The following is a 20949-nucleotide window of genomic DNA, read 5'->3' on the forward strand; positions in this document are numbered from 1 at the left end:
GTCCATTTTACAAAATCATTACTCCGAGCGCATCCAGGAATCGGCCGGAGGCCGGAGAGAAATACGACGCAGCTTGATAACCAATAGACGCTGCGTTGACTCATGCGTTCATTCACGTAGTGAATAAAGTGGAAAGTGGATTGTATTCAGTGTTGCGTCAACGCCGCAAGAAGAGACAACGTAACGTTCGCGTTCTTATTATTGTTGTAAACAATACGAATATAAATGGGTTGATAATGATGTTGGCGAGTAGTGATTAATAAATACGAAACAGCAGCGAAAATGTAGCGCTATAAAATAATAAATGGGAAGGCGACCGTACGAAAACATTACGATTTCGAACAGCCGGTTTGAAAATACTTTTTTCATGATAACAACGATAGATTGCGCTTTTGAAGACGCCGAGTGCGTTGCTTATCATCAAAAGCAAAAATAAACGTTCAGTGGAAAATGACAAAACAGTGCGTAACAATCGTTGAGAATTTATTTTACGCCCACCAGTAAAAAATTGCGTGGAACAATGTAAATACGACGGGAAGGCGTTACAGTGAAAGTATGTAACTGGAAAAAAAAACATCAAAAAACATACGTACACGTAATGCCGGTATCTAACCTCGTGGCGTCCTAAGTTCGAAAGACATCTTTAAGAATTGACGTTACATCGTTGTGTCTGAATTTCGATTGACAGATTCGTGCGTCGAGAATAGAATAAAAAAAGAGGCTTTGAGTGCCGGAGACACCATTTTATCTTTCATTCGACGACCTTCTCGAAAGTCTCGCAGCTGGAAGACGACGAGTCTCCGCCCTAATCTCTCGAAATCTAGCCGCTGATGCCACAAAAAAAATTGAGAAGAAACGAAGCTTACGGTGCTTTTCCCTTTCGATCTCTCATCTCTCTTTCGATAAATCTCGACCAAAGTGTCGCCGAGTTTCTCAACCTGCGTCTAGCACGTCAAGTATTCTCCGAGCAACAAAGTTTCACAGCCTTGCTCTCGTGGAATCAGAGTAAAAATAATAGCCGGCGAGAACATACTAGAAAAAGACCCAGCTGTGCGTACAGGAGAGAAAGCACGATATACGAGTGAGGGATAGCGTGCAACATTTCTTTCTTCTTTACGAAGGGGCGTCCGCGTGTTTACGTCCGTCGACCATAACATCGATGACCTTGAAAGTACAGCGGTCACGTGACCGCGCAAAGCCCATCGGATTGGTGTGTAAGGGAGTCGTGGGACACTGGCAAACTGCGCCGTGATATACAATTATTATATACATATATACGTATATTCTCTCCATCGTTTCTTTTCTTCGTGTTCATGCGCCAGAGAGCGTTGGTGTCGCCGTCTTGTAAGTGTGCGTGTGTTTTCCTTCGAAAGTGAAAGATTCTCGTTTCTCTGTAGTTGCCAGTGAATTTTTTGTCCTCAACCGATTAAAAACTCGACTTTTACTCGCCGATCTATAACCGCCGCTTGTTTAAACGCGAATAATAGTACTGTACCAAAAAACTGGAACAACAGCCTCGGTAAATTAGTTTTTTAGAAGCGCCGCAGCTGGCGCCTCGGTCGCTGGATTCGCCGCTCGTGTAAATCCTCTCACACATACACGAGCGAGTTTAGTAGCGCTTGTGCAAGCGCCCGTGTGCGCGCGGGTGTACGTATATGTGTTTTTCAACGCGGTGTTGTCCAAGATGAAGTCCGACTCGAAACCTTTGTTGACAGCTCAGGCGGAAAAAGCGAATCATTACACGTAAGTTGAATGCGTGTACTTTGCCGGTCGTTCTCTTGCGATATTGTCTTACCGGGTGTACAAAGAGAGAACAACGAAACGTTGCTCCGACGTTAATCCAAGTGGCCCTTTCTTTCTCGCTCGATCTCGCTGTCCCTCGTTCTTTTCCTCTCTCGCGATCTTTCACTCTCTCCGTCTCTCTCTCTCACACACTAAAAATCAAGTCTCCCGTTCAATCGCGCGCGGAGCGGGAGAAAAAACCGAACGTGAAGAAAACTATTTAAAAAATAGAAAGATAAAACAAACAAAAAATAAGAGAGGAACGTGTTTTTCCGCTCTGCACGAGATCTCGTCAGATACACGTCATTATAACCTCGCTCTTTTGTTACCATTTTTCGTTTCGAGACATTCCCTCGGACCTCCTTCGTTTATAGATGGAATACACCACCAGAGACTGAAATATTATTTACGTGTGTGAAACTTAGAAGAAAAATGAAGTTATCTCCGAACGCTTGAGAGGCCTGAAAGTGAGAGAGGGAAAGCAACCGTCATAGAGAGTGTGTGCCGGGCAACCGGAGACGAAAAAAATGACATGCCATTATAGCTATATATCCGTATAGTTTCGTACATTCTCATTCCCCGAGTGGGGGGGGGGGGGGGGGAGGGAGCGCGAGGGAGAAAGAGACAGAAAAAGTGCACAACTGTGTCTACTCTACAAAGAGACAAAGCGCGTGATCCAACCGCACATAAAACAAATAAATGATGCCATAATGTCTCCTTCTGTAAATTCACATTCCAGATACTTGAAAGAATTTCGCGTCGAACAATGTCCCCTATTTATACAGCGAAAATGCACCCAGCATCGGCCCTTCACCTGCTTCAATTGGCACTTCATGAATCAAAGGAGAAGAAGACCCGTCAGAAAAAGGGACCGCACCTTCAACTATAGCGCCGATAATTATTGCACCAAATACGACGAAACGACCGGCATTTGTCCCGACGGCGACGAGTGAGTATCTTTTTCCTCTTTTCTGTCATTTCGAGCTCGCGTCGTTTGCGAAAATATTGTTCGTTCGTGATATTATTAATGGGCCAACGAGCCGAGATTTGGAAAGATTTTTTTTAACGAAAAATTGACAGGTTTTGTCGTCAAACGAAATTCGAAGCCAGGCTCGTTCGTTTCTCTTCGAGTCGACGACGAAAACACATTTTTCCAGGTTTCCTTTGAAAAATGAAAGAAAAACTAACGAAACGTCAAATAAATTGAGTTTTCGGTGAGACGGGATTAAACGTCGCGCTGCTCAGCGAATGTCACAGCTCCCAGGAGGCTCGATCGGACCGGAAAGTAACCACGAAACGCATGAACTGCTCGAAGCCGTTTAAGGCACTTTCCCGTATTCACAGACTTACTAACTTCTCAAATTCGGGATGTAATCACTCGGAGAAAGGGATTAAAGGAGAGCCGAGGTTTTCGGAATGCCCTTTGTGTGGAGAATGCACATCCAATCCTTTCTAATCCTCGCGAATTAGGTTCGTGCCCTTTCACACAGTCTTGTTATCGTTTCTCTTCCTTTCCTAAGCATTTTCTCGCCCTCTTCGTCGGCTCGGATCAGCCACGGAGCTCGCGACGACACCGCCAATTTCGGCTACTTTGTTTCCATTTGATTCACAAAAGGGACATTGAAACGAGGATCCACGGAGCCAGCAAATCCACTTGCTTTATTATGCCAATAAAAGTTAAACGGAATTCAGTTTCAGCACGATTTATTCTCACCTTCGTTTACAGCATTTTACGATATTTTGGAAAATCGATTTTATCACCGAATTCTCTGCTCTGCAGACGCGAGAGGATAAAAGCAGCGCAGGAAAAGCAATTCTTTTTCTACGAGGAACGAGCACGCCGCCGATAAGTTGAGCGGACGATTCCAAAAAATGTAAACAAAGCACGTTCCGTAGCTTCGTTGATAAAATTCTCTTTTTATTGGTTTTATTTTTATTCTTTTGCTGTTCACTTCGTGTCGCTGGATTTGACGGTGATGATGTTTCGAGATAAAATTTTATTACGATGGATCGCGAGGGGTTTTCTTACGTGCAGCCTGTTTTGCGAAAGATTATTCCTCATCGTGGGCACTTTCGAAAGCTGCGCGAAAGCTGATCGAAGATTCATCGTCGCGTTGGATTATATTTTCTCTTACTTTTTTAATGACCTATTTTAGATTTTTTACAGCGAAAATTGTCTTCGCTGGGACGTGAAATAATTCGGGAAATTCAAAGCATAATTGGAAGCACAACTGCGCTTTTTCGTACGGAGGATTCCGATAGAGGATCGGATTCCGTTAAACATCGAAGCTATGAGCTTTTGCGTCATTTCCTCGTTAAGCTCCGGTGGGTGTATCGATTGGACACGCATTTTGGTGAGCCTTGAGCCGAGTGGGTGCTCGAGAGTGAGACAGCGAGGGGATCGGTGTACGAAAGTGAGAACGGGAACTCGGACAAAGTAGACTATCACTTTCCACGACCGGTGCTGGATGGACACAGAGGAAAGCAAGCAAAGGAACGGGACGCTGGGGATGACGGTGGCCAGCTCCACTGCTTTTTTCTTCGCTCGAAACAACGATATTTCGTTTTGCACGGAACACTGTTTTTGTCTCGTCCCGTGTGGAAGAGAGACGAGGATTATTTATTCTGCATTCCCCACGGGGAAACTCTCGGAAAATCTCAATTGCCAGAATTATTTGTCTTGTGGAATTTGGCTCAGAAAATGATATTCTATTCTACGTTTCTCAGGTGGCAGGGTCTTATTGACGTGGACGAGTGCGAGAATGTGGCGTGGAATATGAAACTACGTGAAGTGTCCTTTAAACAAGAGGAGAGAGCACTCGCAAATTTTTCTTCTTTGTTGAAGAAGTGGCTTGGAGCGATACGAGAGAGAACACGTGTTTACAAGCTACTCGTACCTTCGCTCGCTCCCGGTTCTCTCATCCATACGTGAGAGGTTTTCTGAATTTCGTGCGATTCTCTGAGGCTCGACGAAAAGGAGGAAAAGAGAGAGAGAGAGAGAGCGCGACGGAGAGGAGGAGGGGAGAAGAAAAAATCAAGGAAACATGAAAAAGAGGAGGGAAAAATAAAAATCGTCGGTGGCGGTGGTGGCTTCAGAGGCGGTAGGAGCGACGGAAACTCACGAGAGACACGAGCCTTGTTTCGCGCCCAAGGGGAAAAGCTCTTTCGTGTTCGGCCTTTTTCCTTTGTGTTCAAGAGACTCGACACGTTCACGGGGGCAGCACACGGAGCTCGATGCCACAGACAAGGGGAGAAAAAGAGAGGCGCGTCGTTTCGGCGAACCACGACACGAAATAGTGACGACGACGACGACGACGACGACGTTACAGTGGAAATTCTATATCTGCGCCCACTGTTGCGCGTACGCGTTGTTTTGTTGTCTCTTCGTTCCCCCATGATCCACTACACCGTTTGTCTTAAACCTCCATACGACTCACCGATACATCGTTCTCATGTGCTTCCTCGAGTTATCCGAGTTACTCGGATATTCATCTTTTATTGCTGATTGCCTTCTTCGGGCTCAGCTTTCATCCTCGGGAGTCCAGAGAAATGTCTTGTCGGTGCTTCTTTATCGTCGCTCACTTATTTCTCCTTTTTATTTCGCTGAATCCCCTTAAGGCTTTCGTGTGATTCGAAACGTTTGATTTCTGAGATTAAACATTTTCGTCGAATCTTTTTAAACACGACACTGGAGTTTGCAACGTTGGAGTCCAACGAAAAATTACAAATTGCAAATTTAGCTGCAGGGAACAAAATTGGAGATTCACGGAATTATTCGAGTTTTTTTAGGTCATTTCGTTGGACTCCAACGTTGCAAACTTCAGCGTCATTTTTAAACCGTATTTTTCTGCCGCCTCTTTCACCATCATTGTTTCCTTCGCTAGACTTTCTTCGACAAAATATTCGAGTCTCAACAAACTGAATTGAAAATGGTAATTTTTTCGATAACTTAGATCCTCGATAAAAGAAATCTCCTCGTTTCTCTCGGATTTTCGATCGAAGTAGACAAAGAACAGAACTTCCCAGCACGCTCGGTAATCCCTCGAGTGGGATTGTCCATAGGAATTTGTTTTTCCGGCTATTGAAATAGGAGCCGAGGGATCCCCTTTACAGCTTGCAGCTTCCTGACCCAGGATTATCGTTTTTCGAGTATATATCGAGCAATTAAACGTTGAATGGTTCCTTTCTGTATTACGACATGACCGGGTTGTTTTATTGGGTTTTCATCGGGATAACAAAAGCTGAAAAACGCAATTGGCTGTTCATGGGTACTTTTTTTTAAAATAAATGGACCGAAAGGGCTCGCAAAGGGTCGAAGACACATCGAAATATCCTTCCAGTCGTAAAATTCCCTCTTGTTTTATTTTTATTTTCATACGAAAACATGAACAGTGGTGACAAAGGCTGAAACGAGATTTCACGAATATTGGTTGAGAATATTTGCTCGTCTTTTATCTCGATAACAAAATCTTTTCGTTTACCAACGTGATGGATGAACAACAATTGTTCGAGGAGGGTAAAGATTGCGAGGAGGATAAGGAGGTTGAAAAATTCAGTGAACAAAATTGGCCTCGGTCTTGTAGGGTAAACGTTGATAAACCACGGTGGCAATGCCCCGTCGTCTTTCCCCTCTCTCTTTCTCTCTTTGCATCGCGTTTCTAGTCCACGCGAGTGCTTTTCTCTGTCACTCTTTCCTCGTTCAAAGTTGCATTACTCGTTTAGGCGAAACGCTCGTCCCGGCAATACCTGCCAAACAGGAAACACGAGAGGAAAATCGATATTTCATACGAACGTCTAAAAAAGGAAATAAAAATGTGCGGGGGGGAGGGAAAAAAAAGTTTTGCCCAGGCAGCGATAGTCGACAGGAGGTGGAGATTGAGTAGCGCAGATTTAAAAGAGAGAAATAAATGGCAGAGATGGATTTTCCGAGCTATTAGTGAAACGAGCTTTTACTAGTGCACACAACAAAAATTTTTTCGATGAATAAAACATTCGTTAATTCCTGGCTAGATTGAACGAGAGAATATTTCAACGTAAAACTGAATTTGAGGCATTTTATTATTGATCGAGTTACTATTTCATGTTGATCTTCTTTATCCCCCGGACTTTTGAAAATCCAAGCACATTTATCTCAGACAGTCGTTAGTTTGTTACGAGATAATCGGCTTCTGTCGCAAAGTGGTCGTGAAACGAATTAACTCAGTCGAGTCACCATTTTCTCTCTCGTTTTTTCTTTCTTTCCCTTTCGACTACTATTTTCTGACTCGACGTTGCACATGAAAGGATTCAAGGACCGATAGGAGACGAGAGCGAGAAATGAGATAGAGATTCGCTCTTGACGAATGTTCTGCACTAAGAAACGTCAATTAATGAGAGCCTTTATTCTTTGCTTCGCGACTCTTCACAAATTACGTTCTCCCCTCTCTCTCTCTCTCTTGTCACTATTAATTAAATTGCGATTCCATTGCCCGTCTCTTTCAAATACGGACGGAGCGCACTTCTGTATTTTCGTATCGCTCAACATCCCGTGGATCTCCCTCCCTCTCTCGTTTTCAAACTACTGCTTTCAAGCTGAAAATTCAGTCGTTCCTCTTTCTCGGTTATTCGAATGATTTGGTCACGCCGAGGCAGCGTGTCTAGTGAAAATGCATATTCTATGGACACTCGTATTCGTTGGAATTCAAAGGATTCAAATTCACAGCTGAGCTTTCGCTCGGGAAGATATTTTCCTCATTCAATGATTCAAGAGGATTTATTAAATTGGAAATTGGGGAATTTTTAATATCATTTTTATCGAGATCCCGCGATGGGAACTTCACTCACATTTTTCATTTTATTTTCCGATGGGAATTGCCGAGCTATTCAGAGTCCTCCAAACAATTTTCCTCTCGCGATGCATAAAATTACCTGCGAAGCACCCGTCACAACGGTGGGAGGGAATATTTATTTTCGTTTGAGAAATTCTCACCTGTTGTCCCGCCCCCTTCCCCGGTTCGGGCTTTCCCTTTGTGTGTTTCGACGTCACGAATGTGATTTTCTTCTCCGCCGACCCATTTCGAGCTCGAATCAAATGACCGACGTAACTGAGCAAGTGTATGAAATTTTTCATCGATTTTATTTGCGCTTTCGACAGAAATGCTGGAAGGCAAAAATATAACGAAGGAAAACATGAAAATTCGACGTCATGTTTCAATCTCTCGAATAACTGCAGACGAAAAAGCAAACGTCGCTGTGAACGATGTCGAATTCTTTCGTGAAATCGTATCTCGGTTATTGAAGCGGATAAACAAACCGTTTTCGAGCTCACGAGAATCGTGTACTATAACCGTAGCGATGTAATCGAGGAAAAAAGGTGTCCCGAACGCTCACAAAAAATCTAAATACGTGTGCATTCGTAGAGAACACATGCACAAAGAAAAAGAAGAGAGAAAGAGCGACAACCAGTTTGGAGCATCTGTTTTCCCTCCAAAATACTCGTAGCTGCCGGCACAACGAGGGCTAGGGCCAAACAAAGAACCCTGCTGTTATTGATTTTCTCTTGGCACGCTGGCAACAAAGAATCATGAGGTTCTCCTCTCTTTACGTGTTGCCGAATCGTACAACCGTAGCGCAGAATTGTGCACTTTTTAACCTCCTACTTTCATGCCCCTTTCCATTCGCCAGATTTTTTTATGTTTCGGCTCTTAAACATTTTGTCGAATCTTCAGCGAAGTGAATTGAGAACGCCAAGTTGCAGGAACAACGTTCCACTTGACAAAAACTTGTTCATTCGTCCAGTCAACTTTCGTATTAAAACGCTCATTTTTTTCAATTTTTCTCGTTTCGACATTGTTGCATTTCGGAAATGACGTTTCGTCCTTAACCACGTTGATAAACATTCGGATTCATCTAACTGTTAAAATGGTCACTAAAACAAGCACTGAGCTTCCGACGGATGCGAACTCCGATTTCGTGATTATTCAATAATTGAAATGCTCCATAGCCCGGAGCACGTTCATCCGTGTCCCTCAAATATTAACACAGTAAACAAGAAGCGAGTTATATTTTTCGAGATTTACTTCGTGAATAATGCATATTCGGTGCATTGATAAAAGTGTCTGTGAACGAGAAACGAACCGAGTTGTTTACCTCGAAAAAAATGTATAAATTTTTGACGTATACAAAGCCTGACAATTTTCAATAAAGTGCTTTTGTTCTACGGATGGACAAATCGGGCAAAAGAATTTTAAAAAATATTATTCCAAAGGATTTATTGAATAATTCATTAGTTTCGTTATATCACGGTAAAACTTGTATGTAAAAATTTGTGTCATGTCAAATCGCAAATTTTCCATCGAGTTGTTGCCATAAAAAATATTCAATAATGTAAAAAAAGTGATTTTCATTAGAATCGTAAATTCAATATCAATTTTGTTTTTCAGATGTCCCTATCTGCATCGGACAGCCGGTGATACGGAGCGACGTTATCATTTACGATACTATAAAACTTGTATGTGCGTCCACGACACCGACACACGTGGATTTTGCGTTAAGAATGGTCCCCATTGTGCATTCGCCCACGGTAATCACGATCTACGACCGCCGGTCTACGACATCAAAGAGATTCAGGCGCTCGAGAACCCGGACTCGGATCCCAATTCTTCGTCCAACGGTCCGAACATCCTCGACAAAGAGAGAAATCTCATGAACGAAGACCCCAAGTGGCAGGACACTAATTACGTTCTGAGCAATTATAAAACCGAACCGTGCAAACGACCACCGAGATTGTGCAGACAGGGATATGCTTGCCCCCAGTATCATAATAGCAAAGACAAACGACGCAGTCCTCGCAAATATAAATACCGGTGAGCTTCGTTTTTCCATTTCCAATTAACTCACCTCGTACGAAACTCACTCATTTGATTCCAATTTAAATTCGGACCGTCGTTTAAGCTTGTTCGAGTTATAAATTCATTCGGGTCCAGCTGAATTTTATCATTTTAATTGTTTCTGTTGATCCGACGCTCCTGCGGGATTTTTTTCTGTTTCATTATTTTTTAAAATGGGTGGCAATGATTTTGAGCGTTTTCGATTGGATGATAATTTCTGACGAATGTTATTTCATATTGTAGCTCGACGCCATGCCCAAATGTAAAGCATGGCGAAGAATGGGGCGAACCGGGCAACTGCGAGCAGGGTGACGCGTGCACTTATTGTCATACGCGTACCGAACAACAATTTCATCCTGAAATATATAAATCAACAAAATGCAACGACGTGCAACAGGCCGGTTATTGTCCCCGCGGAGTCTTCTGCGCGTTTGCGCATGTCGACCGTGAGTTTACCCTCATCAATCGTACGTAAAAACAGTCTTTATACATCCATTATTGTGTTAAGAATAAAATTAGTATTTCGACGTGGTCGAAAAATTTCATGCAAAATACGAGCAGTTTAGAGCACTTGCGTTGTCTCTGCAATGCTAAGAATTTTTCTCCTTTAACGGTAGAGCTCGTGACCCGTTTCTTTCCGTCCATCCATTACCCAGACCAATATCGACCCTATGATTTTCTCGCTCGTAAAATCATTCCCGCAGAGATAAACTCGATTACGTAAGTGCTAGTGTGACGAGAGGAAACGAATCCTGAACTTCCGCGCTAAAAGATAATCTTTTTGTTCGTATGTAAATGTGTCAAGAGTAAAACTCCAGTTCTTTGTGTCGCGTTTCTTTTGAATGGAAGACAGAATTCGCTCTCAGTTGAGCTCACTAAAACTTATGATTTTGAGCAATAAATATTCCATTGAAAAAAATTGAAAATGAAACAATTTTAAGTTGCAAATAATTTGTCTCCGTACTGCAAAAAATTGATATATGTTCGAAACCTCTTGGTTATGGTGTGCTGATGGAGCAGTCTTGCCAACAGAAGAAATGAGCCTGGCGAGAGACATGGCGGTTCCCATAGATTGTGGCACTAATTTGGCGGATCTTCTGAGCAACGCTTTGCCTCCTGACAAGCGAGCTCACGATAAGGAAAAGCCTCTCGGCGACAGCAGTGTGAGTATCAATATTTCGTGTTTGCTTATTTCCAATTTTATCGATAACTTGACAAATACCCACCTCAAACATGGAAAGAAACAATCGTAATGATTCAAGTCATTAGTTTACCGCGTTACAGAACGGAAGCGGTGAAGTTTCGGAATCTGCGAGCACAAGCAGCTTAGGCAGCAACAGTTCGCATAGCAAAGCACCCGGGGCTCAACTTCATAACTCGAATGCAAACTCGAGCTCGAACGCTCAACAAAAACTCACCAGTATGCTGTACAATCCGGGTTCTCTGCTTCATGTTGTAAGTTGAGACAATTTTTTTCTCTTATTACCCCGCTACCTGACTCGTACAAATTCAATGGGGTTTTTTCTTTTTGTTACAGAGTGATATACGTAAACAAATGGTGGCGATAGAGAACGATCCTCTTTTAACGAAATCGGAGAAAGCGCAAAGAAAACAGAGTCTTTACATAGCTTACAATTTGAACGGTTCTCTGAGCGGACATTCGTTAGGCACGGCGGTTTCGCCTCTTTCCAACTCTTTTTATCCCAACGACACCGTCGAATCCGTTGTCGGTGAGTGCGCGCGTCTCTGTTCGGAGGGTTCATACGAAATTGAGAAGTCTCGAAATTTTGTAAATTTTCGTTTCATTTGTGAAACGATGAATTTTTGTTGATCAAATTGTTTTTGCTGCTTCAGGAAACGCGTTGGACGACTTGCATCTGGACGATCCTCTTAGCTTAGTAGATTCAATTCATAGGGAAACAAATTCGCCGATAAGCAATTCAATTTCTGCGGGTCTCGCGAGCTCTGGATTACTCGGGAGTTCTGCGCCCGTCAACATACCAGGAATCGCTGAGCGTTCCGTATTGTCGAATTTTTCACCCTCGACTTCCAGTCCTCTTCAGCATTTACAATCAGCCGGCTTTCTCACCGGTTCGAGATTCTCTCATCAAGATCCCATCGAATCAGTAAGTTCCTCGACGCCCGCAAAACCTGCGTGGAGATATTGGTGGAAAGAGTTAACTAATAATTTCTGGTTTTTCTCCTTTTTTTAAGACGATGTCGTTCATGAACCAAGTTTCGGATCCATTTAGCAATCACATCTCTCAACTGAGCAGTTCCGCTTCAAAATTAAGCGGGTTCAACAGTAGCTTATTCGATTTCGCGAACCAAGGAATGTCTCCGTCCCGGACGCAACCTCTTCCGGCCTCGCCTCTCGTCAATGCCTTCTCCCTCAGTCCCAGCAATACCGGATCTCTTTCGGAGGTTGGACTTTATTTTTATTTAAATTAATGAATTCTAAGTGTGACTTTTATCACGACGGGGAGATTTCTGTTCGACAGTTTTTGTCTGATGTCTGTAAATTTTCATTAGACATGAAAGTAAAGTTGAAAAATGTTGCAACTTTTGTTAATTCTTCATTATAATGATGCAAATTAAATGAAATATTTCTTCGCTTCGCATCAATTCCTACCACTGCATTTTCTGAATGTAAACGCTTCTTTAATAATAAGTTACAGGTGCAGAGATTGCGCGAAGAGCTAACGTCCAGCAGAGCTCAGCTCGCAACCTGGGACGAGCGAATAAATCAAGCTCGGGCTGCTTGCGCCGCGTGGCATTTGGAGAGCGAGGAAGCGAAGCGCAAAGCATCGATCGCTGAACAGCAACGAGATGAGGTGAGTTGAGTACGACGAGATACTTTTTATTTTATCTCAAAAGTCCTGGATGACTGAGAGGAAACCCTTAAAAATAATTCTTCGTTCACGGAATCCACTCTACTGTGCTACAGCGAGTTTTCCACGAAATAATGGAGGAAAAGGAAAAAAAATGAAAACAAAGCGGTTACACAGCCACTTCATGCGGAATTTATTTTTTTTTTTCAGGCATTGCTTCAAATGAAGGCTTTAAGAGTGGAAAACGAGGCATCGAGCGGCGGTCCGTATCTTCACACGCTCCGAAGAACGAGCGAGCTGAGATCACTGTCGATAGCGACCCTAAAGTCGATACAGTCGCAGCTCCGTCTCGATCTCGAAGAGGTTGAAAAGGTAAAGCAAAGTTCTCACTCGGGCTTGAACAGCTGGTACATACAACGATTTTCAAACTACTTCTAACACGTTCACCGTAGCGAGATCACAATGCTAAAGAAAAAATAAACGAATATTAAAAAATGCATATTAAAACAAATGAAAATAAAACGAAAAAGCGTGCACGAGTGAAGACGGGAGGGGGAAGGGAAGAAAGTAAAGAAAACAGCTGAAGAAATAGCGAATCAGCTGTGAGTTAGGATAACACTGTAGCCTAGCTGAGTTGTTGGGATTCTAGGTGCTGTACAGGGAAACCGCAGCAAAGTGCATGTCGTGCGAGGAACAGAAACGCGCAGTGACACTGTCACCGTGCAATCATTACGTGGTATGCTCGACGTGCGCACCGAATCAACGCGAATGTCCCTACTGCCAGACACCGGTTGCCTCAACCAGCTAGGTATCAATGACATTTGACGTGTGCTATGTCGCTAAGCGATTATTAATCGCTGCTCAACAACAACAACAACAAGAGCAACAACAACGACAGCACGGATGGAAAACTGACGAGAGGAAATCGAGGTGTGTTGTCTTCGGGCTAAACATCAGCGAGCAAGGACTAACAAGATATCAGTCTTGGAGGCCCAGCGATCAAGAAGTTGAACGCGAAAAAAAAACAAAAAAACAAAGAAATCTGAAGAAATAAGCGAAACATTTGTGAATTGTTCCGATGTTTCTCTTCTATCTAATCTTTCCATCGTCGTCGACTAAACACAACATACCCGTGACTTTATTCTTCCTCGAAATAACATCAACATCGTCACCATTATCTCCGAAATATGATATGAAAAAAGAAAAGAAGAAAACCAATTTTTATATTAATCTTTTTCTATTTTTGTTTTGTTTTTTTTTTTCTATCGTATTTGAGACCCCGAGGCTGCCTCGAGTCACACAAATTCCTCGTTCAAAATGAAATATTGTAGGGTAGTTTATGCGCAAAAAAGTTGATGTCATTTGCGAATTATCAATGTGCGAGATGTTTCAAAAGAAAACTGAAAAACTTAATGAGATACAGTATATAAGTAAACGCAACAAATTTATTCCACGAATCTACGATTCATGGCTCGTTTTTTAAAATTCGGATCAACACTATCTGCGCAATGAATGTTTCTCTCTATTTATCAAACTCGAATGAAACGTATGCATTTTTTTTTCAAGACTTCACGGTGAATCGTTGGGGACAAAAAAGATTCGAGTGTCGAAGAGATGCGGCTATTAATTCCCCGTGAAATCAGTTTCGGACCGATTTTTAGAAATGGTGTGCGCAAATACTTTTTTGTATGCGAAAAGAAAGTTCATTGAAGACAATCCCATTGGCATGCAAGATTATCTTCAGGGCTTTAAAGATCCACGAGCCCAAGGATTTCATCGGTCCGGAATTCATTTCCATTGAGCAGACAATTAAAAACCGTATTTACTTCAGAAAAGACGTAGATCATGAATTCAATGATCTGAATAAATCAAGGGTCTAACTGTACGATCCAGCATTTTTAGCGACTCGAGATCGTAACGAATGAATAGTGATACTGAACCATAAGAAAGATCGCAAGGAACAGCAACGTCGAAGAATTTTCGATTATTATTTTTCAATTTAATCAAAAGGTAGATTATAGGAAAGGGAGAGGCGAGGATAAAACTGACTTATTTATTCGCTAAGGCCGAGGAGATATTCATTGCTCAGAAGGTGAAGGGAGAAGCATTTTAAAAATATTGAAATGCAGACTGGTGTGTCTGAAAGCATATAATCGTACTAAGTAATCGGCTCTACAAACCTCTTACCCCTGATTTTAAAAAGATAGAGTTGTTAATAACGACATTATAAAGTGTAAGAAGAATGAAAAATTATGAGAATTTCATGATAAAGTGAACGCGTGTATAAGAGTTGAATAAGAAAAATACGAAAAACGAGAGAAAACCCGCAAAAAAAAAAGACTAGCATAGATAGGACAACGTTATGAAATTTTTTCCTTTTAGAAATATAGAGTTTTACGAGAAACGAGATTTTTTTAAAAAAATGAAACCCAAACGAAAGCAGTAAAACTATTTGAATTTCACGACTATACTAAACTAATGTCTTTTTAGTTGGTAACAGAAAGTGCGCGCGCCCAGCATAAGAATAGAATCGTTGTATAGAAAATTTTTTAAATGTCAATTCAAGTTTCCAGCCATCGTTTTTCCTTAGTATTTTTGAAAATTACCATTTTTTTCCTTCTCATTACTATGCTTTCTATTTTCCCCAAACGAGTACATACACTTCAACATGAATTTGCTCCAACTCTTATTATTCGAATCGTTCGCCTCCCATTTTCTGTTTAGTATCATAGTTCAATATGAAAACAGTGAGGCCAAAAAAAAAAGAGAATAATAAAGAAAAACGTAAAAAGAAAAGTTTTATTAGGTCAGTTTTTATTAAAAAAAAAAAAAATAAAAAAATAAAAAAAATATGAAGTATATTGATAATGAAAAGAAATAATAATTATCCTGCTCTATGGTATAAACGGCAGTTGTGCGATTTGTTATGGAGAGAACAAATGAAAAATACATATATATAAATATATATTCAAAGATATATACCTTTTATATCATTTCACGGATTTTTGTACTGCAGCACAAGTCGCAACCTGATCGTCTTAATGAATAAACAAAAGTAAAACAGAATGAAAAAATGAGAAAAAAAATTGAAAAAAAAAAGAAGAAAAAATTTTATTTACGAATTACCAACACCGTGAATACCATAGTATGAGTGTCTACGAAGGACTATCTAGGATTTAATGAATTTAATGCTGTAACAACAACAGAAATGCATTGCGTCAAATGCGTCAATATTGTGTATGTTCTGAATAAGTTTTGAAATCCCTGTTAACTCGGGGGTGGAAGAGACAAAAAACATTCACCCAAGCTCGTCGTGATCAAGGACTCTCCGTACTCTTTCGATCTAGTTTGACGTTGTACACGTTTTTTTTTTTTTTTTAATAGTTAGGATCTTGGATAACTGTCAAATGCAAAAAACAAGAATAATTATTCTGTAAGATTTGTGAATAATAATTACTTGGGGAAAATCAATTAGAAGTTTGTTGAGTGAAAAGTGAATGAAAAATAATTTCACTCGCATTGGCCTACTAAAGAGAAAATAAACGAAAGAAGAAATAAAAAAAAAATAAAGTGACGAGATTACGTCGAGCTGGAGATACGAAAAAGAAAAACAAGTTTTAGGGTCGAGAGAGAGGCAGAGAGATACTCTCTGGTATATTATTATTAATGAATATAACAAACAATAAAATGAAAAGGAAAAAAGTAACAAAGAAACAAAAAAACTTATACTGTTATTTTACTTGTACTGGTAAATACAATAATAATGAATATTAATTGATAATTAATGATAATATGAAATTAAATTATTGTAAAAGCAACAAATTTAGATACGAATAGGGTAATAGGAGAGAGTAACGAAAGTGGCGGATTATAATGTGGCATTGTAAGCCACGAAATATTACACGTACCCAAAAATATTTCTATACCAACTGCCCAAATTGTTGGTTTCCACTATTTTCTTCGTTTTGTCATCGACTCAATTTAAAATCACTTGCTTTCGAATGAATTTTGCTGCTTCCGATTAAACGATAATTTCAAACTATCGGTCAAGAAGCATTTCCTCATTGCCAACGTTTGACTCTCATGAAAATTGCAAATATAGAATTCTCTCGAATGAAAAACACTCGAAGCCAAGAGTGATGCACAAGACTCTGTCGAATTTGAATTGAGCACCGACATGCGTTTCGTCTTTCATAAAACATTTTTCTACTCGATAGCCTAATTATCGTAAATACGTATTGTAAAGAAACAAATTCAAGAATAATTGTGAGAAAAAAATCGTTGAAGAAAACAAAAAGGTTTCGAAATGCTAACGACCAACTTCTAGAAAATTCAAGAGAAAAAAGAATGTTTTATTCGATACTACGCGATTACCTGTAAATGCCATTTCATTAAGGGTTGCACAAAGTAAACCAACAATAGGGCAGGCCAAATTACAAAAACAATATACTATATTTTTGACAAATAAGACGCATTCAACAACAAAAAAGCAAACGAAAATGAATGAATAAAAAGAGAATGAAAATATACAAAATGTCGAATTGCTCGATTGGTGGGAACGATCGTTGGGGCTCGTTACAATATTTTATGTGATCAAGAATAACCGACTATTGATATTCGTTCCACTGAGGTAAAAACGTTTTTTTTTAATGAACAATAAATGCATGTGCGTTTAACGACGAAAGAACAGCGATTATGGATATTTAAAAATTGAAGAGAAACGACGACGAAAAATTTTGCCATAACGAGCCAACAATTATTCCCACGCTTCGAGCAAAAGATCTACACATAATCACTAGGCTATTATGTACAATGAATGAATTATGTGACGAAGGTATATAGTATTATAAAACCACTATCGGATAAATGGAAATAATAACACACGAACATATGTATGACGATTAAATTCATCATCGGTTATACTCTGTATGATTGGAGATAAAAGAAAGGAAAAATAAGTTAATAAGACAAACCAATGTTATTATTAATCAATCGAAGTTTTGATATTTGGATGATAAGATATGATAATTGTTACTACGTGTGACAATATACGTACGTTCACAGAGAAAAAATCCTATCGTAAGAAACTTTTTTTTTTTTTTTTTTTTTCAATGGTATAATTAATATATAGGGGCTTTTTGCTTGTACCTGATCGACAGGGAATCGGTGTTGTCGATAATAGTACTGATAAAACAACACCGCAATTAAGCTCTCAAATAAAATTTTCATCAAATATTGTCCCCCGAATCGTCGTGAGAATAATATACTTGAGATTTAACGTGGCCCATCGGTAAACCTTGTCGTTTGTGCCAAATACAGGGCAGAAAAATAATGAGAAAGGACAATTTCAAGCGCTCGATAAGGTAGCTACTGCGTCTCGTGCACGGTCCGAACAATGCCAAGTCTTTTGTAATCATATTTTGTACGATTTTTCATAGATTTTTCCAACCGTTCGATAGATTTTTTCTCGTTTTTATTTTTATCGTCGTTAAAAGTTACTCTTTTTTTTAACATTACTGTCAAAAATCGTTCTTAACCTTCGCGTGGAATGAAACTAGCTCCGAGGATCATTAGCTACCTTAATTAACCCGGTGTGACTAAGCGAATGAGCGAAAATTTGAATATTTCCAAAGAAAATCAATAAAATCTCAATGTTTTTGCGAATCTCTCGTTTGTGTATTTATGGATATAAATTAAAATTGTTATACGGTAGCTTTGAGAATAGACAGCAACAGAAAAAGGAAAAAAAAAAAATTAAGAAAGAAATGAAAAAACAGAAAACTTTGTGATTGGAAATTTGTGCTGAAGAAATACATTTTATACCGTCGTTTCTCTGTGGATGTATCTGACACAATTGAGAATTTGGCTATACGATGAGATTGGACCTGAACACTTTTGCGAGAAGTAGAGAATAGAATGAAAATATAGTATCGCGCAACGGTGCCCCTCCGTGTGTCGCGATAGTTTTTTTTATTCTTCAATTTATTCAACGATTATAAAACGATTATCGAAAGTAATAGGATTGTGCGTACGAGGGTAAGCGCAGCAGCGCCCTCCTTGATGGGAAGAATGAAAAAGTTCTGTCGAACGTTTTTTCGATATGTCTATTGGGAGTCTGCATTCTCTTTGTACCAATAATCCCTTTTTTCAATGGAAAAACCCGTAATTATATGTATGTCGTTTCGATGTTGAAAACAAAAATATTCCTCGATCGAAGTCATTCTTTCGTAAGGAAGACGCACGAAGACAAATAATAAAATAACGAGATTGCAGGACTCAATGGAAACACTCATCATGACAACTATTTTTACGATATTATCGACAAAACCGTCTTCCGGAACAATAATTATGATGACGATTATACGATGAAGATTGTCTGTGTAGCCTAAAAAGCGCGGTGTAGAAAATAAATTTTCATGATAACACACATACACACACGAACACAACACACTAAGTAAAAGACAAGATTGAATATTTATAAATGTAATCGGTAAGCTTGAAGGGATACACGAAAACGACACACAATTGCGACACAACACGGAAAAAGGAGGTTAGGTTTTTGCCCATTGTGCGAGCAAACGAGATGAAGATAACACACTTATTTGGCATAGAGAGATTGATGAAGATAAAAACGAAAAGTGAAGATGAACAAAGATAACTATATCCGTTAAACCATTTAGCTTGCGGTGTTGAAAGCAATGTGCTATATATTGTAAAAGAATATATTAATATTGTGGGCTTTGTTGTGCGAGCAGGTGGCGCAGTCTGTCAACATTTCGAGTTCCAAAACTACGAAACACAAGCGTCATGACATTTGAGGGTAACTGACACAACACGAAACATACTTTGCTCGTACAACAAGGTCGTAAATAAGTGAAAAAGAAACAAAAAATCCGTAGGGTTGGTTGGCAGAACAGTGGATTATTTTTCATTTTTACATTCATTCATTATGGAGATTTACTGCAACGATTTACAATAATATTCCAAAAGATTAAAAAAAAGTATCGTGATTATCTTTTCTTTTGTTATCTATGAGATTATTATTGACGAATTTCAATATAAAATAATATATAAAAAGATTTTTATGGACCCACTGTTCGTCAACCACCCGGGAAAACAACAAGATACAATAAATTACGTACGAGATAGTCTAGTTATTATGCAATATTAATGATAATAGTCTGTAACAAATTTTTTTCGAATTCCAAGGTGGTTTATCGTTCTGGTTGTGGTTTATCTGCTACACTCACCGTTTTCACACCTTTAATGAATCCTTGAAACTCATATCACGAATTTCGTATTTTCGAGTACGTTTGACAAAATGTTTTTTAAATGGTGGAACAAACCGGGTAATAAAGGACGAGAGAGGGTTGACTGATCGAAATGACGTCGAAGTTTGTATCGTTCTAAATTCACTGTCAAATCATTTACTATTGACCATCATTTTTCTGAGGTTTCCATCATGGCGGATACGCTTTTACGTCAAAAAACGGCGACGTCGCATTTGCTGCGAATTTTCGACGCTGAAAAAATTCAATTTTTTTAACAATTCGACGATACAGACTTCAATATCATTGACTTTTTCAATCAGCTTCGTTCGAATGGAAAATTATGCAAAATCATATTTTTCTTTTCGTGTTTCAGTAATTGCGACTTAGTATTTATTGTTTTAACCAAGTGTCATTAGGTGTGTGAGTGAAAAGGCATTTGCCAGAATATTTAGATGTCTATTTTGTGACTTGAAATAATTTTTCATTCGAGTATCCCTCGATTATTTACAAAGTTTACATTTCGGAGCTTTTATTTTGTCTAAAAATATTTTATCGTATAAAACACAAAAAAAATAACAAAATGTTACTCAAAAGTAAGCATTGCTTCGTGACTTTTACTCTTATTTTTAAATTTATATGAAAATAAAGAAAAAAGCATATGTATTTGTCTGGCATACGGATAAAGGACTGTGTAGCAGGAGTTGCAGGAAAATCCGTTTTTTTTTGTTTTTTTAAATAATCGACGAAAAATGACTGTAGTAAATTCTAATGAATGTCAGTACAAATTGAATAATAAAAAAAAGAAACTGATGGGAAACATAATCTATTGGGCTTGGAAGGAGAGAAAAAAGTGGCAAGGAATATTGACAAACCCGTATTTTTGGCAATACAGAAAAGATAAACTCGTATAGTACGCGATAAACTAATGAATAGTTGACGTGAACGATGTTGGATAACCAATATTGCATTTGTTTCTTTTTCGTTTGTTTCTTATTTCGTTTATTATTATTTTTCTATCATTTTCTCGACGACTGAAAGTTTAAACAAATTAATAATGATAATAATTATCTTGTACGAAATACGTAATTCGTAGAACGAATTTTCATTATTGCTTCTTACTGCTATAATTAATTAATTAGGAAATGTATTATAATATAGATATTGTCAATCAATAAATTGAAAAACCAATTTAAATGC

At 39.3% G+C, this 20949-nt stretch overlaps 1 protein-coding gene across 10 annotated transcripts; it reads left to right on the forward strand.

Moving 5' to 3' along the window:
* The first annotated feature begins 47 nt into the window (after nt 1–47).
* Nucleotides 48–20946, forward strand: unk (RING finger protein unk). Of its 10 annotated transcripts, none has more exons than XM_043426199.1 (12): nt 48–1743; nt 2522–2731; nt 9204–9626; nt 9894–10117; nt 10671–10813; nt 10935–11105; nt 11188–11380; nt 11505–11776; nt 11865–12074; nt 12329–12484; nt 12692–12853; nt 13131–20946. In XM_043426199.1, the coding sequence occupies exons 1-12, from the start codon at nt 1685–1687 to the stop codon at nt 13287–13289; spliced, it is 2382 nt and encodes a 793-aa protein (XP_043282134.1). In that variant the 5' UTR covers nt 48–1684; the 3' UTR covers nt 13290–20946. The 10 variants fall into 10 exon arrangements, with proteins under 10 accessions (XP_043282134.1, XP_043282136.1, XP_043282139.1 ...); XM_043426201.1 differs by having other exon boundaries at nt 49–1743; nt 9894–10096; nt 10920–11105; XM_043426204.1 differs by having other exon boundaries at nt 49–1743; nt 9894–10096; nt 10683–10813; nt 12323–12484.
* Nucleotides 20947–20949: the final 3 nt, after the last annotated feature.

This window comes from Venturia canescens, chromosome 8 (assembly GCF_019457755.1).
Source record: "Venturia canescens isolate UGA chromosome 8, ASM1945775v1, whole genome shotgun sequence".
NCBI lineage: Eukaryota > Metazoa > Arthropoda > Insecta > Hymenoptera > Ichneumonidae > Venturia > Venturia canescens.

Coding starts and splice junctions, on each gene's coding strand:
- unk (XM_043426195.1), top strand. CDS start 1,685: ATGAAGTCCGACTCGAAACCTTTGTTGACAGCTCAGGCGGAAAAAGCG. Junction 9,627..9,893: donor CCTCGCAAATATAAATACCG/GTGAGCTTCGTT, acceptor TTCATATTGTAG/CTCGACGCCATGCCCAAATG. Junction 12,854..13,130: donor ATCTCGAAGAGGTTGAAAAG/GTAAAGCAAAGT, acceptor TTGGGATTCTAG/GTGCTGTACAGGGAAACCGC.